This window comes from Natrix helvetica (assembly GCF_964273705.1).
Source record: "Natrix helvetica genome assembly, chromosome: 2".
Lineage (NCBI taxonomy): Eukaryota > Metazoa > Chordata > Lepidosauria > Squamata > Natricidae > Natrix > Natrix helvetica.
In genome coordinates this window covers 108,831,892-108,859,357 of record NC_138552.1, presented here as the reverse complement: position 1 = coordinate 108,859,357, position 27,466 = coordinate 108,831,892, and the positions used below count along the sequence as shown (strand labels likewise).

Sequence of the window (27,466 nt, the reverse complement as noted above, 5' to 3'; positions counted from 1 at the left end):
AGAATTGGAAGGGACTTTGGAGGTATTCAAGTCCAACCCCCTGCTTAGGCAGGATACCCTACACCACTTCAGACAAATGGTTATCCAATCTCTTCTTAAAAACTTCCAGTGTTGGAGCATTTACAACTTCTGGAGGCAAGTTGTTCCAATATGAGAAGTAGAAGAGTGTGGTATGTGGATATTCTTTTTTATTATTTTAGATAGCTCATATCTGAGAAAATGGCTCAGAACAAGTTTAACTACTGCTTGAAATAAAGGTCTGTTTTGCAGGTCTTACGTTCATATTACTCATATTTGAAGAAGCTAGAAGAGTTGATGGGTGGACATACAGATTCTACTTCTACCTATATTTCCTTGGCATTCTCCTTTATCTCAAATCTTCAGAAAATTGTTACTCCCCTGAAGAAGCGACAGGAGAAGAGGATGCTTTTTCACCACACTACCATCAAGAAGCTACAGGTCTGTATATAGTTTTCCAGAAATGTGTATTTTGTATTTTTACAATATATAATGCTGAGACAATAAAAAAAAATCTCAGTGTTTAAGTGGTTAAGAGTAATGCTGCAACATTACTGTGAAATCAAAATATCTATCTAAACACGGAAAATGTCCATGGTATATATATAAAATAGTCACAAATCTTGTAACAGAAATAATAAGGATAATAAAGCAAGGGATTACTTAGATTAATTTCTACTAAGACCAGAAAGTATGACCACTATCAAACATTTTCTAGAAATTCTTAGTCTTAACAACTTCCAGAAGTTTAAAACAAAATCCAGGATATTCTGGATAATGAAACGAATTTTTAGTGCCAAGAGGACCTGAAATTCTTTTTGATTTAAAATGATTCATTATTTGTTATACTGTAGGGGATCTAAAATTAATGCACAAAGGGAATTTGAAATACCAATGATTCACTGAATTTTCCTACTGTAATACTGCAAAGATGATTTAAATCATCTTTAACGATGGCCACCTGCAGAGTACATTGCAATGGCATAGTTGGAAAGAATAGAAGGCTAAACTGTGGCAATAAGGAACCCGAAATAAGCAGATGATCCCAGGCAGCTATTTTCACTGAAAGAAGTAGAAATCTGAAGTCCATGAAGCTACTTCTTCAAAGAGAATGCAGTACTTTCCAGTATAGGCCATTCTCTCATTTACTAGGCTTGTAAATCACACATCAACAGTGTGCCTATCTTGCCACAATCTTATTCTACTTTTATTCAGGGCACAATGCCATATGCACTGAAATGGAAACAATGAGATTTATGATGTGAAATCATGCATAAAATCAGGCTTTTTCCTATTTCCACTTGTAGTATAGCCCTGCTTCCTCCACCAAATCATAGCATTGTCTTTTTATTGATTTCTGAGGAATGTTTTGTGTGTGTATGTGTGTGTCTTCTTTCCTCCTTTCTGCCCTGTCTTCACACTAGAATGCCTTCAATTTCCAAGCAAGTATTTTGTTGTGTCTCTTCTTGGTGAGATTTCATCATTTCATCTGTCTAATTCTATTTTTAGGAAAAGGCTCCTGCTATTGATTGGCTGTCATGCCTTCAGGCAGCTTTCCATCCTGTGCAGCTGAACATGTCTCAACCAATTGCTGTGCATGACATGGATTATTTGAAAGGAATGTCACAACTTATTGCGCAGTGGCAAAACCGGAGGTAAGACATTGCTGGTCTGTGGAATGCTGTAATTTCACTTCTATAACTTAAGAAAGCAAGACCTGGAGAAGCTATTTTGAACAGACTGTATATATGGAAGTTGAAAAAGGAGGCCACATTGATTACTTCATGTTCACAGTTACATTCTGCACTAAATGTATAGAAGAAATTTTCCTGTTTGGTATTCATAGAACTTTGCATAATTCATGTATACTCTAAAACACCTTCTTGCAGTCCTTAACCAGTACATACTTAAGAGTCATTTCACCTTTTTTTCAACACTTTGTTGTCTGATGTTTTCTTTTTCCATGAAGGGCTAGCAATAACACAGCGATATATATTTGCCTTAAATGTGATCCAAACAATTATTAAGGTACATAATCTATAATAGCTTTTACATAATGCATTTAAAATGCCAACATTGATTTGTTACTAAAAAACCTTGTTTTTATAGCCAGAGTTACAAATCTGACTATCTCCATTGTAATTTTAGGCTTTTCATCTGCAAGTATTTTTTTTAACATACTCAAAAGTATAATAGTTGGGATTTTAATATAAGTAAGATAACATTCTGCTAAGAACTCTTATCAAATTTACAATACAATAAAATCTGAACTACCCTTTCAAGATCAATACCATTACAGGGACAAAAATCACATTTTGTTCTTTTCATTTTCTCATTTTAGAGATGTATTGCAGACCTACATGATCCTTTGCCTAATTGGAAATCTCTCCCCAGCCCTGGACAGCAAATTCCAGAAAGCTCGTCAAGAATTAGCAAACATACTGGATAGCAGGGCAGGGAACATGGTAAGAGTACTTTTCTTATACTCTCTTTTTCTATTGCATTAAGAATTAACACTTAATGTTAATCCGAGATCACTTTTTCATTGTAATTTGGGAGTGCTAGAATGCATGAAAGAAAAGAAATGTTTAACTCATCAGTAACTTCCCTGGGATTCTTTCTCTCTGAACAATAAATTGGGGACAAAGTGTACGGACATTTTTTTTCTCTTTTTTAAAATAATATTTTGGTGGTGGATTTCCAGTCAAGTAGGACAAATGCTACTATTAACAACTGCATTTTGGGATTCTTCCACAATTAGACAAAAACTTCCTGTTGATGGCCTAGTGCCACGGGTGGCAACCAGAGCCCTCTTTGTGGTCACACCAGCCATTGCCCCAACCCAGCTGCCTTCCGCCAGCCAGCTGGTCTTTGGGTCTCTGCCACGCATGCACAGGACGCATGCACGGGGGATGTATGTGCGGGGGTGAGCGCTCACATTGCATTTTGGGCCTCACATGCCCCCATCCGCAACCCCATTTTGGGCTTGGCAAGCCTCCTGCACCAACCTGGAAGCCAAAACGGGGTGCAGGGGCACCGTGTGAGGCCCCATGGTGCCCTATTTGGGGTCTGGAAAGCCTCCTGCACCAACCTGGAAGCAAAAAATGGGGGGGGGGAGCATGCATGGGGAAACACGGGAGTCACATGTGCACATGCATAGGTTGGGGCACACGCACGGAGGGGGAACCCATGCATTGCATTACAGGTGCAGGCACACTGTTGTGTATGCTTTTGGCACGCAACAACAAAAAGATAGCCATCACTGGCCTAGTGAACCCCTCTGTTTCTTGATAACGTTTCAGATTTGCAAATGCTTCTTCCTGATATAGACTCATGACTGCAATGATGGCCATTGCCACAGATATCATTACTTCTTCAGCAATATTGCCTCATCCATTGAAGCTGCAGAAAGAGACACAGTCTTCTGTTGTTGCAGCTTCTAGCAGTCACATTTTATTTTTACAAAAGGGAGGAAAACTGCCCCCATGGCTTGTCTTCATAAACCCTCTGCTCCTGATCTCCAGATTGAGATGCTGTTCCAGATTCATGCACTACAGAAGGATGGGTGATGCTGTTATGCCATATTGAAGGAGGCAGAAGAAGCACATTATTGTGTGTAGATCAAATAGATTTTTGATTGAAGGAATCTCTCTTGGGGCACGCAGGACTCCATGGATATGCCCATTTGGGTTGCATTGTCTTCTTCCATTATTTTTTTCCCAACTTAAATCCTGGAATTTTTTTGGGGGGGTGGATTTTCATCCACAGCCACATTTAGCTATATTCTGGAGCAAATGCTCCCATTTGTTCTGGATTCATTTTTCATACTTGCTCAATTTTTAATTTAATTTTAATTATTTTCAGATAAGAACTGAGCGATGGAGGAAATGTCTGATTGACACTAGCGCATTCTTTGGACCTGTACTTGGGAAGATGGTTGTACAGGAGATTTTCCCCCAGAAGGCCAAGGGTCTCGTAGGTATTCAATAGTACCAGATACTGACTTATTAGCCCATATTTTCTTGTGCTTTTCAAACTAATATGCTTATGTGGTATGTTTCATGCCTATCCATAGCTAATCTTTGATTTCATTAGAAGTGGTATGTTTCATGCCTATCCATAGCTAATCTTAGATTTCATCAGAAATGGCAGAAGATACTATTATATTATAAGGGGGGTCCTCCATCAGGAAGGAAACAAAGTAGTATCAGATAAAATACGTTCTTCAGCATTCTATAACCATACTCAATATTATCCACTATTCAAAACAAAACAGCAGATTTAGTTTCTTCTTAACCATTCCTTTCAAGAGTGCTGCCATATCTACTATACAACTTCTTGTTTTTAAAGTTTAGTCTTAGGGCTTATGGGCAAAGTTTAGTCTTAGGGCTTATGGGCAAATAACAAGTGAAGTGCTTCCCTACTTCTGGGACTCTCTTTCTTTTCTCTGGCCAGGCAGAAGAGATTTTTTCTGAGATCCGGGATGCCATTAACAGCCATCTGGATCAAGTTAATTGGATGGACTCCCAATCCCGTCAAGAAGCCAAGAAGAAAGTATGTTCATCTATTGTGATGCTTGTTTGGTTAGGTTATGGGAATGTATGCCTGTAATAGAATTTATATCTAGGGAGTGTATTCTCCACCTCAGAAACGTCAAAACTAGTGTCCATGTCTGGAATGGAGCTCTAGGTATATGATATTTCTGAAAAGTGAGTATTTATTGCAGCACTTACCAGTCAGAAATTTTATCTTTTTTTTCTGTAACACTTGATAATGTTGTCAATGCAACCTTTACTTTCAAGATTAAGGTTATACAGACATGAAATTCATCAGTCTAATTCCAGGCATGGATTAAAAAATTTCCCATTCAATCCTGCTTTGTACAAAATATGGTTTATTTATATTAATGAATGAATACAAGAGTTTTAAGCAGGGGAAATCATACTGTAAGTAATGCTCAAGTCTTTTCTGAAGGATGCCCTTGTTTGCATACCAATGCCAGTAGTTCTTTTATTTCATCATGTCATAGGTTCAGAGTAAATAACTAATCTTTATTTTCATATTTTTAGATTTATAGCCTCCAAGTAGAGATTGGCTATCCAGAAACCATGCTCCAAACAAACAAAATTGACGATGAGTACCAAGAGGTAAACATTAAGCACCATTTGTGATTTGGCTTCAAATATCTTTATTTCTTCCACTGAAGGATGGGTCTTAAGACACAGAAAAGTGTATTTGCTGCTCTCCTACAGTTTCAAATATTAGGAATTGAATCAAAGACACGGACACTATCTCATGGGCTCCCCTTAGATCAGGGGACACTGCCAAGAGAGTCAACAATATCAAAACAGCAAGGACAGCCAGGTTCTTGCTCTTGTAGGCATCTAAAAAGGAGTCAAGGTTTGACAATCCTGCTCTATGCCTCCCATTTTGACACAGCTGATCTCCACTCAAGAATACTCCTATCTCAGATAGCTCTTGAAATAAAACTGCCCAGTTTTCAATTTTACAAACAAAGTTAGAAACTTTTAAATTATCAGCAATAAATTGAATAGTCATCCATAAATCAACTGCATGTTAAATGTGTTACACCTATGGGTTGTCATTTCTTCCTTTGTTTTGTCTTAACAATTAATAGTTACACTTGCTTGTGCTGGAAGGGCAGCATATGGGAAAGGAGGACATAGTAATTTTTTTGTCAAATTGCAGCTGCAAAGGAAAGGAGTAATCAGCTTATTTCCTGCAGTAATTCCATGAAAGTTGATGGGGGAGCGACAAATATTATTTAATAGGCAGGCAGTATATAGTGAAACTCTCACCTGCCAAATGATTGTGCCTTTGTAGAGCTACAGATTTTTGACATGTTGATAGAAACTTAGAATTTCAGGGGAGAGTCGGAAGAATTAAATACCCAACATAATTTGTGCTTAATTATTTAACAAAGTGAAACCTAGGTAGAATCCAGAGAACAAAATGAAAAATAATATTTATTGTCTTTGCCAAACATTGTCATTGAACTCCCATTCCTAACATTATTGTTTGCTACTTTGTTCAGCTGAAGATTTATGAAAATAATTTTTTCCACAATGTGGTTGCCTGCCTAAACTCTCTGAAGAAGAGGTTCTTGCTCAGACTTGTCAGACCCCAGCTGCATGATAGGTATGTTTTTCTTACCAAATGAATAAACTAATATCTTGGCTTCCCACATCCTCTTCTGCTGCTGTTCTACAGGTTTGCTCTCCTTGGCTTCCAGTTTATTCTATAAGATTAGACATTTTAGAAAAGTTCAGAATTGCTTACTATTACTTGAATTCTTTTTTTCTTTATAGACTATTGATGTAACCTTGTACACAACAACAATTGAATGAAGACTTATTTTTGAAACTTGCCTTCATCTATGTATTCTCTCTGTCTGTCTGCCTGTCTCTCTCTCTCTCTGTACTAGGAATGGGGAGACTAAAGTTTTAGTCTTTTCTTGGGTACAGAAGCCAGCTGGGTGACTTTGGGACAACCACTTCATCATAGCAAATGTAGATTTGCCAATTTGCACTGGACCAGTGTGATTGATTACGTCCCATAACTTCATTGAGCAGGCTTTCATTCTACAATGGATCGATTCAGCCAGAGGATGATAATAATGATAATATGTACCACCCACCAGCATAATATACTAATATACATAAGTAAATGATAAACTTGAAAAAAAGATTGAAAATGTAAGATGCTTCTGTCTGAAGACAAACCAGACTCAAGAAACACATTTGAATCAGCAGATTGCTAACACATTAGTGCCACTCTTCTGAAAAGGTCAAGTAATTTGGAAGCTTAAAACTGTGAAGAAGTTGGCATTGCTATAAATGTGAGAACATATACCAGCAAAAAATGAGAAAATTCCAACAAAAGCAATTATTTCCTTCCTTTGCTGTGATTTTTTCCCCCCATTTCAGTTGGGAAGTGCCTCCTTGGTCTGTCCATTCCTACTACTCACTGCGGCGCCATGCTGTAGTATTTCCTGCTGGGATGTTTCGCAATCCTTTCTTCCATACTGAATTTCCCAGGTAAGGAAAATGTCAAAACAGCTATAAAAACCATTGATCACTGTCCCAAAGCCGGCTGGAGAACATGATCCTGAAGCCTCTGGGTGCCAAACCATGAAAAGCATTATAGGTCAAAACCAGCACTTTAATGTAGACCGGAAACCAACTTGCAAACAATGCAGACTTCATAAAATCAGTGTTATGTACTCTGTCTATCGAAATTATTTGGGCTGCTGCATTTTAAACCAACTGCAATTTCTGAATATTATTTAAGGGCAGCCACAAGAAGAGCACATTACAGTAGTCTGTTATGGGTGGTCACAATTGGTACACCAATCAGAGTTGAGTAGGAACCCCCCTTGCTTTGGGGGTTAGGGTTGATCTAACGTGAGTTGTGAATCCATCAGGATTCCCAAGTCTTGAATCTGCCCCTGATGGGTAGTGTTAGCCCATCAAGGAGTAGCTCTGGTGGCCACAGAAGACCTTGCTATATCAGCCACAGCCCTGATTTGCCAGGGTTCAGTTTGTTCTCTCCCCAAATCCAGATGCTGACAGTCTCCAGCCTATTTGGTATCTATATATCTATATAAACACATATATTCTATGGAAATTTAAAAGATCTCCCATGTCTTTTTTTCCCAGTGCTGTCAACTTTGGAGTCATGGGTTTTTTCATGGCACATGAACTACTGCACTCCTTGTATGATTATGGTATGTATTCTGATAAATTATGGGTAATATATTGACTATCCTGCTAGCTGCATTTATAGGACCTTATTTGGTAAGGCCAGAATTGAAAATTCAAGTGCTGTAAGCCTTTCACAAGTGGCTTAGTGGGTAGGAGGTGTGATTTTTTTTTTAATGGCAAATGTTTTGTTGGCCACTGTTTTATAATTCTGTCCCCTTTTCATCTGATACTTGCTCATCCCATCCCTCTTTTCTTTACAGAATTACAGAACTGTACTTTTTTTTAAAAAATCACAAGTATATGGTTTTGGGATCGGATTTTGGAGTTGGGTGAAAGAGGGCTTTCCTTCCATTTCTTTGGCACTTTCAACGTTGCTTTGCTAAGAAGAAAGAGGGCCTGAATACATGAGACAGATGTGACATGAGTAATTTCAGTTTAAAAGAGTACAGATAGTCCCTGAATTACAACCATTTGTTTAGTGATCCTTTCAACTTACAACAACACTGGAAAAAATCCTTATGACAGCTAGTCACACTTATGACCACTGCAGCATTGTCACAGTACTGAAATTTGGATGCTTGACAACTGGCATGTATTCATGACGGTTGCAGTGTCCTGGGGTCACGTGATCACCTGTTGCGATTTCTTGACAAGCAAAATAAATGGGTAAACAGATTCCCTTAACACCTGTGTTACTAACTTAACAACCGCAGTGATTCACTTAACCACTGTGGCAAGAAAGGTCATAAAATGGAGCAAAATTCACTTAACAGCTATCTTAGCAACAGAAATTTTAGGCTAAGTTATGGTCATACGTCAAGGACTACCTGTAGCACACCAATTGTTAAGCATACAATGACATGGTTAGTACAATATTGAAATCTTCATTGAAAAATCTAGTTCTTTTGGGGCTCCTGTGTTTTTCTTTAACAATATATATCCATTCTTCAAGGAGGAACACATCTTGGGCTCAGCTTGTGTTTCGTCCTTTCCCCGTATGCATTGTTAACTCAGACAGAAAAAGTACCTTTATTCATAACATGCAAACTATTTTAATTAAATGGAGCAAAGGGGCCCAAATTCATATTGGATTGAGCTACTACTCTAGAGATGTAAATTAATTCTGCTACCATTTTATTATGAATGCTTTGGGCATTTTGCTTTCTCTTGAATTTCAATTGAATTCTAACATGAAGTCCTGTAGAGTTTTGCCTTTTCCCATTCAAATAGGCACACACAGGCCTAACGGTAACAACAGCTCTTTATTAAGTACAAGAAGTGAGAACAATCCAGTGAAGGTTGAGTCTGACAGCAGCCCTTTTATAGGGAGCTGTCAGACCCTTCGACCAATAGGATTAAATCTCTGTTCCCACCGGAACAGAGGACCTTGGTGGAAACCACTGTAGTTAGAACAAATATCTAACACTCCTCCCCTCTTAGATGGAACAATCCTACTTGTTACATAGTCACGCAGGTAGGCGGGTGTTTGGGTAGCTCTGCCAGACCTGAGCAGTTTAGTAGGAGGGGTTTCCTTGGACAGGTCGGACGGACCTGTTTGCTCCGCAGCTCTGCTTGGTGGAAGCTCCTGGAACCTTTCACAGGCCGCGGCTGGAGCTTCTAGAGCCGGTTCGCTCGGAGCTTGCTGTGGGCCTGCAACATAACCAGATAAGTTTCCCGGTACCCTTGGGCTTGAGCTGGCCGTGGAAGGAGTGAGTGTTTGCTCCATTTGGATAGGGCTTTGGCTAACTCGTGCAGGAGTTACCACTGGTTGTCTAAGAGTGGAGTTGGAGAGGCAGCCACAGAGTTGGTCAATATGCCTTCTCCAATTCCTACCATCCTCAAGCTCTAGGAGGTAAGAGCGAGGGTCGGTGATGCCTATTCCCCCGGCGTAGTTGTGGGTGTATACCGAATCCCCTACGCCAAATGCCCGAATCTTGCTTGTGGAGTCTGGGGGCGATGAGGCAGAATAATTGGGGTGTAGCCGGTCTAAGTGGGACCTTAGCCAGTGACCCATGAGAAGCTCGGAGGGGCTTCTCCCTGTAGTGGCACTGGGTGTGATGTGCTGAATTAGCAAATAGGGTCAACCCATGTTTGCCAATCTCCCGGGCCCATCCTAGAGAGGGCCTCTTTTGCAGATCTCACCATTCTCTCTGCCTGACCATTGGAGGCCAGATGGAATGGCACGACCAGGGCATGCCTAATTCCCTGAGCTGCTAGGAAAGTCTCAAATTGCATGGCCGTAAATTGGGGCCCATTGTCAGAGACCAAGACGTCGGGCAGGCCATGTGTGGAGAAAAGTCTTGGAGCACCTTGATGACCGCTTAGTAGTCATCAGGACCGAGTAGGCATCCACAACTACGAGGAATGTCTGGCCGTGAACTGGGCCAGCAAAGTCAATGTGCACCCTAGACCATGGTGCTTGAGGTTGCTCCTACTCTTTAGTGGGTGCCTCTGGGGGAGCTGGTCTGGAGTCCTGGCACGGTGTGCAGGTAGCCACCATTCTTCGATCTCCCTGTCCATGTTAGGCAACCACACGTAAAGACTGCATCCTGACAATTCCAGGATGCCCTACGTGTAAAGCCTCTAATACTGCATTGTGCAGTTTGGGTGGAACAGTAAAAAGCCATTTACAACCGATAACTCATTGCGTTTGGCAAAATACATTTTGAAATCAGCCCCAACAGGCCCCTTGGGCCACCCCCTCCACACCCAGTTCAAAATTTGTTTTATGGTGGAGTCCTTTGCAAAGTGACGGGCAACACACTGGATGAGACAGGCCCAGTCTCAAGGCAGTCAATGAGGAGGACTGGCATCTCGGGGGTAGGGTCTGCGAGTAGTTGGTCGGTGCTCACGACACCTGTCACTTCTAGCCCCAGGGCTTCGAACCAGTCAAACCTCAGGAGGCTCCACAGGTTTCCGCTGACCACCGTCACCGGCAGCTGGCCACTGAAGTTGTTGAAGTTCACCTGGAAGGTGCCTTGGCCCACAATGGGGATTCAGTTCCCCTGGTAATCGCGAAGGTGGATGTCAGAGGTGCGTAGATGTTGTTTCTTCAGGCTAGGGATAGCCTGCTTCAGGGTAGACCACGGCATGATGGTCAGTGATGACCCGGTGTCAATCTCCATCTCGCATGGAGAGCCCTCGATGAGGACTGTGACATTCAGCTTCTTTGACCTCCTTATGCGGGCTTGGCCGATTGAGGTGTGATAGGTGACTCTATTGTCGCCCTCTGAGCACGGTGGTGGTGGCCGCCATGCCCGTTGGTCAGGCCTCTGCTGGCGGTTAGGTCGGCTTCGTGGCTGCCAGGTCGTTGGGGGGAGCTTGCTTCAGCAAACCTTGGCGATGTGCCCCTTTCGCTCGTAGCACTGGCAGATAGCATCGCGGAGACAGCAAAACAATCTGGCATGGTCTCCTCCGCAGCTAGCGTAAGGCGGGAGATGCTGTTTGAATTTGCGTGCCGGCTGGGCATGGCTACTGCACATGCAGCAGCTGTCATCTTCCTTGCCCTCTGAGCTCTCGGGCTATGCAGCCTAGCGATGTACGTGTGTACTCTTTTGTGCATCTTGTGGAGCACTTTGGCGCTGCAGAGTCTCAGTAGATTTTACGGCTGATTCGGATGCCCTGGCTTCATCCAAGGGGATCTGCAGAGTTAGATTTAGCAAGTAACCTCCTCTGTAGGTTAATGTCCTGCACGCCGCAAATTATGTGGTCGTCATAATCGGAATTATAATAATAATAATAATAATAATTTGGATTTATTAGCCGCTCCCTTTCCAAGTAGGACTCGGGGCGGCGTACAATGGAGCATAAAACATAGAAGATATATAACAGCACATAAACGTACATAAATACAAAACACACATACACACATACACGGAGGAGGTAACAAATTTCATCATTTAGACAGTTAAAAATCAGCATTAAAATACCCCAATTGTAAAAACCCAATATGCAATTAAGAATTAATATTTAAAGACAATTTAAAAAACAGTTAGGAGGAATAAGAGAAATTACGATTGAGCCAGGCCAGATAATTGAAAGAGGTGGGTCTTCAGCTGTACACGGAAGGAGCGGAGATCGGAAGTAATCCTGATGTCACGGGGGAGGTCATTCCACAGGGCTGGGCCCATCACAGAGAAGGCTCTGCTCCTGGGTGTCGCCCCCCGGCACTGTTTGGCGGACAGCACCCGGAGAAGTCCCTCTCTGTGTGAGCGAATTGGTCGTAGGGATGTGTGGGGCAGGATGCGATCCTGCATATAACTAGGCCCTGTGCCATGAAGCGCTTTAAAGATCATAATCAAAACCTTGAAACGCACTCGGTAGACCACAGGAAGCCAGTGCAGCTCGCGCAGGAGAGGTGTTACAGGGGAGTATCTAGTCCTCCCCATAATCACCCGCGCGGCCGCGTTCTGGACCAACTGTAGTCTCCGAGTGCATCTCAAGGGAAGCCCCATGTAGAGAGCATTGCAGTAATCCAGGCGAGACGTCACTAGCGCATGGGTGACTGTGCGTAGGGCATCCCGGTCCAATAAGGGGCGCAATTGGCGCATCAGGCGAACCTGATGGAACGCCCCCCTTGCCACGGCTGTTACATGATCATCCATGGACAGCCGGGCATCCAGGAGGACGCCCAAATTGCGCACCTGTTCCATGGGGGCTAGTTGGACGCCCCCGATGGCCAGAGATGGAAGCACCTGGTTGAACCGGGAGGCCGGAAGCCACAGCCACTCCGTCTTGGAAGGGTTGAGTTTTAGTCGGTTGCCATCCATCCAGACCCGTACGGCCTCCAGACACCGGGACATCATTTCGACGGCCTCATTGGGGTGGTTCGGGGTGGAAATGTATAGCTGAGTATCATCAGCATACAGATGATATCCCACCCCAAAACCACGGATGATCTCGCCCAGCGGTTTCATATATGTGTTGAACAGGAGAGGCGAGAGCACCGATCCCTGTGGCACTCCACATGTGAGTGGCCTCCGGGTCGAACTCTGCTCCCCTGCCAACACACGTTGCGTCCGATCAGAGAGGTAGGAGCCAAACCACCGTAAAACGGTGCCCCTGACTCCTAGCCCCTCTAGCCGGTGCAACAGGATACCATGGTCGATGGTATCGAAAGCCGCCGAGAGATCTAATAGGACCAGGATAGAGGAACAACCCCTATCTCTGGCCCTCCAGAGATCATCAACCAATGCGACCAAGGCCGTCTCCGTGCTGTGCCCGGGTCGGAAGCCGGACTGGCGCGGGTCTAGATAATCATTTTCCTCCAGGTGACGTGGGAACTGCTGTACCACCACACTCTCTACCACCTTCGCTAAAAAAGGAAGGTTGGAGACTGGACGATAATTGACTAGGTCCGTTGGGTCCAGGGAAGGCTTCTTGAGCAGGGGCCTCACCACCGCCTCTTTCAAGGCGGCCGGTAGAGACCCCTCACCCAGCGAGACGTTCACCAGGCCAAGGAGCCAGTCGCGCGTAACCTCCCAGGATGCCAGTACAAGCCAGGAGGGACACGGGTCCAATAAACATGTGGTGGGTCGCAGACGTCCACGCAACCTGTCCAAATCCTCGATGGCAACCGAGTCAAACTCCTCCCAAAGCGGTCCCTCAAGACTCGCCACGGGCGTCTCTACTGAACCACTGAAAGGGGCCCATCCCATCCGGATTTGAGCGACTTTGTCCTGTAGATATTTCCCAAACTCCTCTGCTCTGCCCTGTAGTGGGGCTTCCCGTGGTCTCTCAAACAAGAGAGAGCGGGTCACCCGAAACAGGGCGGCAGGGCGGTTATCTGCAGACGCAATAAGAGCGGCACAATGTTGACGTTTGGCCGCTCTTAATGCCACAAGGTACGTCTTCAAATAGGCTCGTGCCTGTGCTCGGTCAAATTCGGAACGGGAGGATCTCCAACGACTCTCTAGGCGTCTCTTGTGGCGTTTCATCACCCTTAGCTCCTCGGTAAACCAAGGTGCCAGGGTGGTTCGTCGCCGCAGGAGAGGCCGCAAAGGCGCCACCCGGTCTAGGACGCCGGTAGTCGCACTATTCCATGCGTCTACCAGGTCCTCCACTCGGGGGCGGGTCAGGTCCACAGGAGGTGGCCCAAGTTCCGTCTGGAACCTATCCGTTTCCATCAGGCGCTTGGGGCGGAACCATCTAATACCTTCCAGTTCCGCCTCCTCGCGGCGGGGGGTAGCACCAGGGAAGTCCAGCCGGAGAAGTGAGTGATCCGACCATGACAGGGGAATAATGTCTAGATCCCCTATTCCCAGATCACTCGTCCACTGGCCAGAGACGAAAACAAGGTCCAGGGTGTGGCCTCCCTCGTGAGTAGGGCCCTGAATTTACTGGGTCAGGTCCATGGCTGTCATGGAAGCCATGAACTCCCGAACCCCCTCAGACGCTTCTCCCATCGACGGCAGATTAAAATCCCCCATCACTAAAAGTTTGGGGGTCTCAACCGCCACCGATGAGATCAGCTCAAGGAGTTCGGGCAGGGCCGCTGAAGTATAGCGAGGAGCCAGGTATACTATCAGCAGGCCCAACTGCCTCCCTGGGCCCCATCTCACGACGAGGGACTCACACCCGGATGTCTGCGGCACGGTGAACTCTCTCGGCTCTAAGTCTTCCCGGATAATCACTGCTACCCCGCCGCCCCTTCCCTGGGCCCGAGGCTGGTGAAATGCTCGATAACCTGGCGGGCACATTTCCACAAGGGGTATACCTCCCTCGTGGCCCAACCAGGTCTCGGTTATTCCGGCGAGGTCTGGTTCCCCCTCCAAAATTAGATCGTGGATGAGGGGGGCCTTATTAACAACGGACCTCGCGTTGCATAACAGCAGTCTCAGGCCTTGGGTCTGTAGATCCTGACCACCTAGTATGCAGGGGTTGGTACAAACGACCGGGAATGACCAAAAACCCCGGTCTCCCAACCGACTACGCGCTCTTAAACTGTCCTCGCACCTGCCCCTCCCCACGACCGTTGGTATTAAGGAGCCCTGCACAGGAATGCTATCTTCCCTCTCCTCCCCCACTCCGCTCCCTCCTCTTTCGACCACACCTAGGTGCCTGGCTCTTCCATCCCTCCTAACCGGTTCCCCCCCCCATCCCTACAACCCCTCCCCCCCCATCCTTATAACCCCTTACAACTTTTAAAAAACATTTAATTAAAAAACCCCTTAACGTGCGCTTCCTCCACCTCTCTGGGTTAATGAACCCGTCCTCAAGGTGGGCCCTTGAAAGGGCAGGAGGCCATAGCTGCGAGAGGGGGGAATCTCGTAGCTGTAGTAGGTCTAGCCTCGTATATAACATGATTAGACAGGGCCAAGTTCGTCAAGTGGGAGCTGTAGATGTATCAGTGGCCACAGTTCCCACTAAGGGGATGGTCTTGGCAAGAAGATAGTCCAGGCAGGGGGATAGGCTGATGGAAATAGTCCATATCTGGATGGAAATGCTGGCTGATGGAAGTATGATAAAGTAGCCAGCTGATGGATAAAAATTGCAGCTAAGAGGTAGTTTGCAATGGATGGTAAATCATAATAGATGGTAGGGCAGATAGCCCGTAGTAAGTAGATGGTAAATGCGTGAGTGGGGGGGGGGTAGTAGTGAGCTCAGCAAAACACCGGGTCTGACCTTCTGCGTGGGCCTCTGATGTTCCAGGCCTCCGATTCCATGGCCTGCCCTAGATGAAAAGAATCCTCTGTCCATTTGGCAACCCAGGTGTTGTTATTGGGCCCGGGAGGGCTGCATCGGCCTCCCTGCGGCCTCCCTGCAGCCCTTCCCTCGTTCTTTCAACTCTCTGCTTCCTCCGGCGCCTCAGGCCTCACCCTCCTTCCTTCTTCCCTTCGGCGCCTTGGGTCTCTCGGGCCTCCCTCGGGCCTTACATTCCTACACACAATCACCGCCCAAATTCGAGCTCAGCGATCCATAGTTCGTAATAGTTCGTAGTTTGGGCCGCTCGGCTCTCCAGGGTTGCCACCATCACTCTCATGTCACAGGCCAAAAACCGCCCAGTCGCACAGTCACGCAATCACGCAGACCGCCCAGACCACCGCCGCTGTCCTCCACCGCTGTCCTCCACCTCCTCCAGCCTTCTCGCCCCCCTCCAATCCAATCTTTACCGCTCCGCTGCTCCGCCCCGTTGTTCTGCCGCCGCTCTGCCGCTCTGCCGCCCTGACTCCGATTCTGAGAGCGCCGGCCGCCATGCTGGTTTAAAACGCCAGCTGCCACGCCGCGCCAACTGGCGCGCTATCTTCCTCCTGTCTGGCTGCCCGGCCGACCCGACAGGCCAGCTTGGGGCCAGGCAGGTGCCAGGATGTTTAGCGCCAAAAATCCCCGACCCTCAGGATGGAAATGAGGGTCGGCAGCATCCCTCCCGTCAGGAAGCCCTCCGCATTTCGACGCATTTAGCGGAGCTCAGAGGCAGTCCTCCATTCCCTCCGGAAGCTCCTCCTCCATTCCCCATTATGACGACCATGTCCAGGTCTCAGAATTCGCAGTACGCTGCGGACTTGTGAAGCGCCGCAACATACTCATTAATCAACTCGCCCTCTTTCTGGTTCCTGATATTAAACTCATGCTTGGACGGCTTGCGGGCATAGTGGGTCCTCAGCGTCTGCTGGAGCATGGACCAGGTGACTGATTGCAGCGGTGTTGGCTCAGAGAGGTCTTTCACCATCTCAAACACTTCCCGGCAACAGTATCCGAGGAACATGTTCTTCTTGCGGCCTTCAGAAAGGCCCATGAGGTCGTTTGCCTTGAGGAAACAGTCAAATCTGAGCATGTACGAATCCCAGTGCTCGGTGACTGGGTCATATGGAGTCAGTGGGGCGTGCATGGCCATTTTGTGTTCGAGGGCATTTTGAGTTTGCCGCTCAAAAATGGCTGCTGAAAGCCGCGCTGGAGGTACTTGCTGGATTGCTACGTTCTTTTTGGTTCGCCTAGTTGCCTTCCAATCCCATCCTCGTCACCAGTGTTAGATTGGGTAATGGATAGGCACACACATGCTTAATGGTAACAACAGCTCTTTATTAAGTACAACAAGTGAGAACAATCCAGCGAAGGTTGAGTCTGACAGCAGCCCTTTTATAGGGAGCTGTCAGACCCTTCGACCAATAGGATTAAACCTCTGTTCCCGCCAGAATAGAGGACCTTGGTGGAAACCACTGTAGTTAGAACAAATATTTAACACCCCCTTTAAAAAAAAAACCTCATGAAATGGCCTGAAAATAATAATTTTGAAAAAGTACTTACATGATAGAAAGATTCCATGCAGCCAATATCACAAAATGTCTTGGAGCTAAAGGTATTTTTCCCCCTTATGTTGAAGGAAAATCTGTGAGCAATTTATATTAATGTTGATTTAATTGAGGGAGAAATGGATGCAGGGCTCAACATATGGCATGGCAGTGAAAATATAAATGTTATGAAATATTCTATAATTGTTTCAGACTGCTAAAAAGTAGATTAGATAACCATTTTATTAACCCCATAACCTGGAAGAAATTCTAGACATCTGCACAGATTTTCATAGCAATCAAGTTCTACCAACTGAAGCAACATTTAATCATTACAGCTTCAAGGAGGGCTTTGAGGAGGGAAATATTGTTTAATGGAACTGTATAAACATAGAGAGTTACAGTGGCTGACAAGACCTGGCTTTCTTTCTGGAGTTTCTTTCCTTTTGTTTACAGTGCTGCCTGAGAACTGTTCTACTTGTGTCATGAATATACCAGCAGAAGATAAAGATTGTCTGGTGAAACAATATGGGAACTATTCCCTGAAGGGCCATCGCGTCAATGGCTCCTTCACACTCCTGGAGAATTTAGCTGACACTGGAGGGATTGCCATTGCTTACCAGGTATCTGAATCAAATCATATAGAGGAATTGACTAGGACTTCCCTTTCAAACAAAATGGCTTCATTTGCACTTGACAAATTAGAACCGATCCTAGCGTAATGAACTGAACTTTATACAGATAGTCCTTATAACCATTTGCAGTGTCCTGCAGTCAGATGATCACATTTTACGATGTGATACAAAAACTGGCCCGTAGCAAACATTTGGTTTGCCTAATGATGGTCCATTTTTTTTGACCATCATGACTTACGACCATAATGGGCATGCTCAATTACAATTGTAAGTTGAGGACAGTGGTGGGTTTCAACATTTTTTAGAACCTCTTCTGTAGGTGTGGCCGACTTGTTGGGAGTGGCTTGCCAGCCATGTGACCGGGTGGGAGTGGCTTGCTGGCCATGTGACCAGGTGGGAGTGGCTTGCCAGTCATGTGACTGGGTGGGCTTGGCCAACTTGTAAAATGTGGTGAAACTCACTTAACAATGCTCTTGCTTAGCAACCAAAATCTTGGCTCAGAAACTCTGGCATTTGAAGCATGCAAGTCTTAAAGCTGTCAAGTTACAAGACCCTTGCACCCCTAACCCTTTAGAAAAAAAACCCAGGGGTGTTCAAACTTGACAGCTTTAAGACTTGTGGACTTCAACTCCCAGAATTCCTCTTCTCGCTCTTCATCTTGATGATGTGCGGACAGGCGGGGGGAGGGAGCTGGAACCGGTTCTAAACGGCACTGTAGATTTGTGGAACCTCTTCTATAGAAGAGGTTAGAACTGGCAGGAACCCACCCCTGTACTGTTTAAAACTTTGCAGGTGGTTTTTGGCTCTTACAAAAGCCTTGAAAGTCTGTGTTTGAAGTCCATAGGACCTCGATACAAAATTCATGTGAATGCATGTGAAGAAATAATGCCAGAATTCCGTCCCCACTTTTAAAGAGGAAATAGCTAGGGACAGCATCTCTGAGATTTTAATTGAAACTAATTATGGAAAGGCAAAGTGCAATAACTATAGAAAACACATTGCGCAAAGCAATGTGTAGTAATTACATTTTAAAAAAAATGATTTGACCAGCAGATTGATTAGGTTTATATACATTTAAATGAGCAATAGAATTTATTTCACACATAATGTGCAAAAAATCCCATATGATTTTGCTGCTAGATGTGCACTTGGTTAGGAGCTGCAACTGACCCTATAACCTTGATAACTGCATATTTTTGCAAAAATCCCAGCAAAGTTTTCCTTTCTTGCTTAACAATGTTGCTTCCCTCAAAGATTCAATGACGAACAAAGTGTCAAGATAAGAAAGATGTGTAGAGGCCTCTCGGCCAAAGTGACAGCCACTTTGTACAAGTTGTTCTCTTCCCCAGACCCATAGGAACCATGTTGCTAATTTTAATATGAGATAAAAGGCTTTGCTCACTCAGCCTTTGGATTATTTAAGGAGGGGAGAATAGATATGCAAAGATCTCTGGAATGATTGTCTATTTGTTATCAAAGGGTCAGCTAAGAGCTAGATCATGAAACAAGCAATGTGCATGAGTCATATTAGCAGAAGCAACAAGAACAACCTAGAACAACTATTGTTTAACCCCTCCCTACATGATTAAGCTAACCATTGGGGATACAATATATTGCAATGTTTCATTAGCGCCTCCAAATTTCATTTGGTAACCTTAGATGTTAGCCAAGATCATGCCACTGAAACGCAATAATAAAATATTAAATAACAGGGGTATTACTCCCATTTAGGGCAAGAAATCTAATAAAATAGAAACACAAAGGCACAAGTATTTTAATGTATTTATTCACATGTTATGTATTCATTTGTTTCACATACCTATATGCCACTTTTGTCATAAATAACCTCTAAGCAGTTTACCCACCAGCCCAGTAACAAAATGTAGGTATAAAATACAAACATATATACATACATACACACACACACACACACACACACACACACGTATGTATGTATGTATGTATGTATGTATGTATGTATTTGTGTTACAACCCCTGGTATGCCTAAATATGTCCTTCGGCTCATCACAGAAGACCATGCAGGCAGAAAACCATATTTTTATTTTTAATGTTGCCTTTTTATATTTGTGTTGTATTTGTACTGATAAATAAATAAAGGGAGACTAGTATAGATCTATTTCAAGCTAATTAGCTCTCATCAGCTAGCCATACCCTTACTGGGATTCGAACACAAATACATATACATATACATATACATATACATATACATATACATATACATACATACATACATACATACATACATACGTACGTACGTATGTATATATACATACATACATACATATACATATACATATACATATACATATACATATACATATACATATACATATACATATACATATACATATACATATACATATACATATACATATACATATACATATACATATACATATACATATACATATATATATATATATATATATATATATATATATATATATATATATATATATCATTTCTATCACATCATAGTATAGATCTATTCACATCAAGGAAAAATCATGCCAAAATAAAATCAGTCTTACAGTGGAGTAAGAACTCAACTCTTGATATTCAGGTGTCATCCTAACTAGAAACAAGGCAGGGATGTTCCCAAACTGAGTTGGTTTCTGAGTTTCTCCACTTCAACCGGCTGAGATTAAGCTTGAGTTTGTTCTTTCCAATTCAGAACTTTACAGCCTCCAAACACTTAAATAACACCTTCACCGCATCTCCTGTTCAGGCCAGCCTTGTGTTACGCACTTGAGTACCATCAGGATATTACCGACACCATGTGGATGAATGACCTTCCCCAGCAAATAGGAGGGGAGAGAGAATTGAGCCTTGGTATGCTTCATAACAGAGACTCTAATATCGGATTGAAATCTGTTCTGGAAAAAGGAGGAGAACCAGTGCAAAACAGTGTCCTCTCACTTCCAAATTTGAAGATGGTCAGAGGGATTCTTCCCCTAACTATGGTTCTTTTTTTTTTATGCAGGATCCTAGCCTCCTGAATTATTGTTTTCTCATTGAGCATCATATCCCAAAGTATAAAATGCATTTATTTATTTTCTTTCTTTTCCTCACAGGCTTATGAAAACTGGTTTGCAAAGCACAGAGGGGTAACAAATTTACCTAAGCTTGGACTCTCACACCATCAACTCTTCTTTGTCAGCTTTGCCCATGTAATTCATTCTTCTTTTTTTCCCCTGGTGGTTTTAGTTTGCTACTCAGCTCTTTATATTTTTACAATCTTACTGACTGCTTTTACATTTTCTTGGAATATTGTGTAGCTCTTTTTCCCCTTAAGTCATATCAGGGACATCTATAGCTCAATAACAAAATGAAATTCAATGTAGAGAAAAGTAAAGTCCTACACTTAGGTAAGAAAATCCAAAAGTACACATATAAACTGGGTGAAACCAGGTTTAATAGCAGTGACTGTGAGAGGGATCTTGGAGTCTTAGTGGACAACCAGCAAAATATGAGTTAGCAATGTGCAGCAGCAGCTAAAAAAGCCAATGAAATCCTAAGTTTCATTAACAGAGGTATACAATCAAGAGCAAGTGAGTTACTAATACCACTCTGTAAAGCCCTAGTAAGACCTCACCTAAAGTACTGTATCCAGGTTTGGTCACCACGCTAAAAAAAGATGTTGAGACTCTAGAAAAAGTTCAGAGAAGAGCAATCAGGAGGATTAGGGGACTGGAGACTAAAACATGAAGAATGATTACAGGAACTGGGCATGGCTAGTCTAGTGAAGAGAAGGACCAGGGGAGACATGATAGCAGTGTTTCAATATTTGAGGGGCTGCCACAGAGAGGAGGGGGGGGGGTCAAGCTATTTTCCAAAGCACCTGAAGGGGAAGACAAGGAATAATGGATGGAAATTGACCAAGGAGAGATTTAACCTAGAAATAAGGAGAAACTTTAGAGAACAATCAACCAATGGAACAGCTTGCCCTTGGAAGTTGTGGGGGCTTCATCACTTGAGACTTTCAAAAAGAGACTGGACTGCCATTTGTCAGAAATAGTGTAGGGTCTCCTGCTTGATTGAGGGGTTGGACTAGATGGCCTATAAGGTCCTTCCAACTCTGTTAATCTGTTATCTCTGTTTCCAAACATTCAGTTCCAGGTTGGAGAAGAAAGTTAGCATAGAGAAGCAGCAAACAAAATAATTGCATCCGAGTACAAATATTGAGAGAAAAAGCCACTCAGGTTGGAGAACTTTTGAGAATAGAGAAAAGGTATGCAGAGAAAAAAATGGCATATACTCCTTCATAATATTTATGGCCACAAAGTAGATGGCATTATTACTTATAAACGTTATGATCTTCAATAGCATCAATCAGGAGCTCACTAATACATATTTCTTGGGTACTTAACTCCTCTTTGATTAAATAACATGGATACATGAACCCACAATTTGGCCCAGTTTGTGTACATAATGCTATTAGATCTTTCTGAAGCCAAATTTGTAACTTGTTGATCTGTGTGGTTCAAACAGAAGATCTTTTGAAAGCGAAGAGGAAGAGCACTGGTATTTTTCCTCCTGCAACAACTAGCATCATATTCTCATGGTACAGTTATGTAAGAGACTATGTGGAAAAAATGACTTGTTTTAATTTTGCTATTCAATATTTACAACTGCATGTTTTCCACAGGCAATGTGTGGGCGCCAGAGCCTGGAGAGTCTGCAAGCCTTCTTACACAGGGATCCTCACAGCCCCCCTCCTCTTCGAGTGCTTGGTTCTTTAAGCAACAGCCAGGATTTCTCTAGACATTTCCAATGTCCAAGCAAATCACCAATGAATCCAGCTCTTAAGTGCCGCTTCTGGTGAGATGATCTCAAGGGCACATGGGACAGTTAATGCAGAAGACACAGAGATTTGGGCTATAAAGTCAGGATTCAGTATGTTGATTGTTCTTGTGGCAAGGCTATATTCCATTCCTTCATGACACAGTGCTTCTTCCCCTACTCTCCAGTTGTCAATGTGAAAGAAGGTTCCATCCATTTATCAAGATGGAAAAGAAGAGAATATCCTGCACTGTGGAACTTCCCTACCAACTTTTTAAAAGCATTTTGTAAAAAAACATTTTGTAATCAGACAAACGAAAGACTCCATCTGAGAACTGGAAAAGCGAAATTTGAAGCTCTGAGATTAGAAACCTGAATATTCAATATCTGCCAAAGCACGCATGTCAGTTAAAATTCAATCTGTGTTCAATGTGAGAAATTTGTATTTGGGTTAAACCAATTCAGAATGGCTGACCTGCCATGCAAAACTAAAAAAAAAACATAATTGTGCAAAAAAAACCCATTCTCTCTCCTTTACATGATAATTTCCTATTAATTCAAGAGCTTTTTGTACAGAGAATATAGCTAACAAAGTCATAATTTGGTATTCTAAATAGTCCCCAAATAACCATAAGTAAAAAATCATATTGTTTTTCTTCATGATGTAGCCCCTGAAGACAAAGCAATAAACACAGCTATGTTTTTGTTCATAAAACATATCACAATATAGTTTGTACACTTCTTAGATTGCAAAAACCACTTCCAATTATGATTTTAGATTACAATTTCTAATTCTGATTCCCAGATATAAAACCATAGTTTATTAATCAATTGATGTTCATGCTGTAAGTTATGCTTTTTTTAAAACATGAATTAATCTTAAATAAATGTACATATTACCAGTTATTTTACTTTACTATTTATATTACATGATATAATCTTGATATTTGCTTTATCTGCCTGCAGCCACACAAAATATTGTTTTCCTCATCATTCTTTCACTTGGGGGCCAAACACTGAGATAAATAAGTAATAGTTTGATGATTTAGGCTAAGCACTCTGATGTAAATATAGTTGGCCCATTGAAGATCTACTAATTTTGCATCACTTAAAAAGATCATACATATTTCATAATAATACTGTTGATTGCTACCTCAGACTTTTCTGAGAAAAGGAATATGACGGCTGCTAATTTGTTTTTTCATGGCCATCTTTTAAGATTTTTTTGCTCATTCTTCCAAATGAAATCCTATTTAAGAAGTTAACTTAAGTTAATGTAACACTTACAGATGTGCACATACTATTATGAAGATCATCCTTTTGGGCTAGAAATTACAAAATCAATGTAGATGCATAGGAGCAGAGCCAACAACACTTGAAAGTAGCAAAGGGATTTGTTATGTCTGCAGCACAGTGGGGGTTTCAAAAATTTTTAGAACCTCTTCTGTAGGTGTGGCCTGCTTTGTGGGAGTAGCTTGCTGGCTTGTGACTGGGTGGGAGTGGCTTGCCAGCCATGTGACTGAGTGGGCATGGCCAACTTGTAAAATGTGGTGAAACTCACTTAACAACACTCTTGCTTAGCAACCAAAATGTTGGCTCAGAAACTCTGGCATTTGAAGCATGCAAGTCTTAAAGCTGTCAAGTTACAAGACCCTTGCACCCCTAACCCTTTAGAAAAAAAAACCCAGGGGTGTTCAAACTTGACAACTTTAAGACTTGTGGACTTCAACTCCCAGAATTCCTCCTCCAGTCATGTTGGCTCAGGAACTCTGGCATTGAAGCATGCAAATCTTAAAGCTGTCAAGTTACAAGACCCTTCCACCCCTAACCCTTTAGCGAAAAAAACCCCAGGGATGTTCAAACTTGACAGCTTTAAGACTTGTGGACTTCAACTCCCAGAATTCCTCCTCTCGCTCTTCATCTTGAAGGCGGGAGGGAGCTGGAACCGGTTCTAAACGGCACTGTAGATTTGTGGAACCTCTTCTATAGAAGAGGTTAGAACTGGTAGGAACCCACCCCTGCTGCAGCAACAGAAGTAGAACCTGACAGACACAGAATGAAACAGAGAGCCAAAAATGAAATAGGTTGTTTCTTTGGCTTTTTACACCACGATGCATGTGACTTCCACTGGATAATTATTAAAATTCTAGGTGATTGGAGCACTCCCCACCCAATCACAGACAATGTGAATATTTCTCCTAGGTGTCAAAAGCACATTTCAGTCCCCTGCGAAGTTAGCCTGCGCAATTGCCACTCAACAAAACAGGAACATTTTAAACACACTTCCTGATTATTTCAATAGATTAATGCAGAACTTCACAACTAAGTGCCTCCTTATTAAATCTGACTGTTCAAACAAAAGCACTGAAAAGTGTTCTTCCAGTTTAACTGAACAGATCAATATGTACTTTTAAAAAGCACAACACTGAATCACAATTAAATTGACATAATCCGTATGTTGTTTGTAATGACACAATATCTCTTTCGCTTTATTGAAATCCAAGATAATTACAGCACAATATAAAAAAAAATAGTGTTGCCAATCTGTATAACAGGCACTATGTTTTTCAGAGAAAATAGAGAAATAACTAAAGCAGCAGAACAGCAAACATTGGGAGACCATTTGCATTTAAAGCTAAGGAAGTTCAAAATTTTACATGTATTCACCACATCATAACAAGGTAAAAAAAAAACCCAGCTTTGGGTCCTGTCCCCCAATGGTGCCACGAAGCATAACAAGAATCAGAGCCCCCTGTGGGGGAGATCACAATTTCTCTAAGGTTCATTTGGTGCTCCCGTGGATTAAGATGAGAACAAGCATAGGAAGTGGCAACAACCTGTAAAAAATATTGCCTCTCTGGTATATTAAAAATGCTTGCTCAAGGATACATTAAATATGCAGTTGCAGTTCACATACATCTATCTCCTAACACACCCTTTAAAAACAGCCCTTAGAGGTCTCATTGCAGTGCAGGCAGAGAGGATCAGGTTTTTTTTTCTCCATAGCATAATGCCAGTGAAACCTACCTTTCTAATGCTGCTCATCTTCTTCATACAGCAGACTGACCTTAAATGGTCAGAATTCAGACAGGGAACTGCTGGCTGTTTAACAATCTTACAAAGGGAGGAACTATGTGCCTGCTTGGTAGGCTGATAGATAATCAGCTGGGAAGTGAAGCCTAAGAGAAGATTGAACACCTGTAACCATGTTGAGTCATTTAAAGGCAAACCTACCCCATTTTCCTCAACTGGTAGGAAGGAATCCCCATAATTCTAAAAAGAAAACCAAATTATTTTTGAGGTGTGGAAAAACAAGGGCTCTTATGTCTTTTGTAGAGGAAAGCTTAACACAGTGTAACCATGCACCATTTCAGATTAAAGAAGGAATGACTGAGATCCTCTTTTCAAAAGGAATTATCCATAGAAAACTAAGATGTCGAGGAAATGTCCAGATTGATTTGGTTTTACTCTCTGACACAGAGTTTTCTATTCACAGTATGTTCATTAGATGGTCCTGGGGACCAGAAAGAAAAATTACAGAGGTATTATCTGTTTACCTAAAAAGCTCCTAAAGCCCCCAAAGAGCTAAAGGGACACACATGTAAGAATGGGCAAAACCACGAGGGTCAGAATTCATATTCTGGCTTAGAACACATCCTACAAGCTTTGGTTAGAAGGTTTATTGTTCCGCTCAGGGGCCATGGTGTGGAGACATGCTTAGTTGGCACTGAGGTCCCTGGGTCCGAGTGATGGTCACAGCTTAGTAGGCAATCATGAAGCAGAAGTAGATGTTCAGGTTGTCTTCATCCATTATCATTGCTAAGACTTCTGGCTCTATGTCACGCATAAAAAAAAGAGCATGACACTGGCAGTATTCAGAGAGATGATTAAGTCCAGCAAGATGTCCTTCACTGCTGCATTCCCAAGCTGTTGGGAGTCCTCACTCTCAGCCATGTTGATCACCTCCATGCCTTCCCCTGTTGATGAAGCCACAAATGTTTCTTCCATCTTTCCCTCACCTTAAATACAAATCAGGAATCAACCGTCTCTTTTCTGTGACTTTCATTCTTTCATTCACCCTAGCTGCCCTTTGGTTTCTCCCAAGTCAAATCATTCTGTGGTGGTTTTTAGCCTGGCTGCCTTCTCACAGAGCTCTACTGAATGTTTTTATGAGATGGTTGAAATAAGTGGAAATGTTTGAAGAAAATAAAAAGAAGCATAGGACTTAATTCCTATGAGTTTATTGATTTCAAGACAACTTTTATTGTAGCCAATTATCATCTTAATCTTACCACATTACTTTAAATGCCCAAATGGGAGTAACTTGACATAAGCATTTGTTTAGTGACCATTCGAAGTTACAGTACTGAAAAAGGTGACTTATGACCGTTTTTCACATTTTTGACCATTGCAGCATCCCATGGTCACACAATCAAAATTCAGATGCTTGGAACGGCCATGTAATTATGATGGTTGCACGGCCTTTAGGTTATGTGATGACCTTTTGTGACCTTCTAACAAGCAAAATCAATGTGGAAGCCAGATTCGCTTAACGACCCTGTCACTAACTTAACAACTGTAGTGGTTGAGAGAAATAGCTGAAGAAGAGGTGCTATCTATATACTAATCTTTTTTCATCCAATAATTGCTTTTTAATTGAGGGTCATCACACATTCACTGGTGACCCATAAGACAGAGTTCCCCAACCTTTCAGGCTTTGTGAACTTGTGAGGGGAGGGGGGGATTGTTCCATATGAGCGGTGGGCAAACGAGCGTGCAGCTCCATTTGTGCGAGCAGCAGGTACGGACATCTGCCATTCGTGCAAATGAAGACCATGCATGCACATGTGCTCGCCTCCTGCTTGCAGAAGTGGGGATGTGCATGTTAAGTGCTTGCCCGCCAATTCTGCAGCCTAGTTCCGAACAGCTCAAGGCCTGTTAGTGAGTTGTGGCCCAGGAGTTGGGAACCCCTGCCATGAGGCAATATTGAAAACAAAGGAATGGGCAAGAGGTATTAGAGTTCTCCCTGTTCAAAGGCATCCATCAGCTGTTGCTTGGG

General features: G+C 43.0%; 1 protein-coding gene across 4 annotated transcripts in view; it reads left to right on the top strand.

The window, feature by feature from the left end:
- KEL (Kell metallo-endopeptidase (Kell blood group)) overlaps window positions 1-23,313 on the top strand; it is a 51,407-nt gene extending 28,094 nt beyond the window's left edge. Inside the window, exons 7-19 of one of the 4 annotated variants that reach the window (XR_014174284.1) lie at window positions 271-459; window positions 1,528-1,673; window positions 2,360-2,483; window positions 3,883-3,993; window positions 4,474-4,572; window positions 5,088-5,165; window positions 6,074-6,177; window positions 6,966-7,076; window positions 7,698-7,765; window positions 17,426-17,592; window positions 20,700-20,795; window positions 21,739-21,856; window positions 22,274-22,289. Coding sequence is in view for 3 of the 4 variants with exons in the window: in XM_081940484.1 (XP_081796610.1) it covers window positions 271-459; window positions 1,528-1,673; window positions 2,360-2,483; window positions 3,883-3,993; window positions 4,474-4,572; window positions 5,088-5,165; window positions 6,074-6,177; window positions 6,966-7,076; window positions 7,698-7,765; window positions 17,426-17,592; window positions 20,700-20,795; window positions 22,274-22,450 (1,470 nt within the window). In the remaining variant the exon portion in view is untranslated. Of the gene's footprint in view, window positions 1-270; window positions 460-1,527; window positions 1,674-2,359; window positions 2,484-3,882; window positions 3,994-4,473; window positions 4,573-5,087; window positions 5,166-6,073; window positions 6,178-6,965; window positions 7,077-7,697; window positions 7,766-17,425; window positions 17,593-20,699; window positions 20,796-21,738; window positions 21,857-22,273 lie in introns of all 4 variants that reach the window. The other 3 variants (XM_081940486.1, XM_081940484.1, XM_081940485.1) reach the window with 3 other exon arrangements.
- The last annotated feature ends 4,153 nt before the right edge of the window (window positions 23,314-27,466 follow it).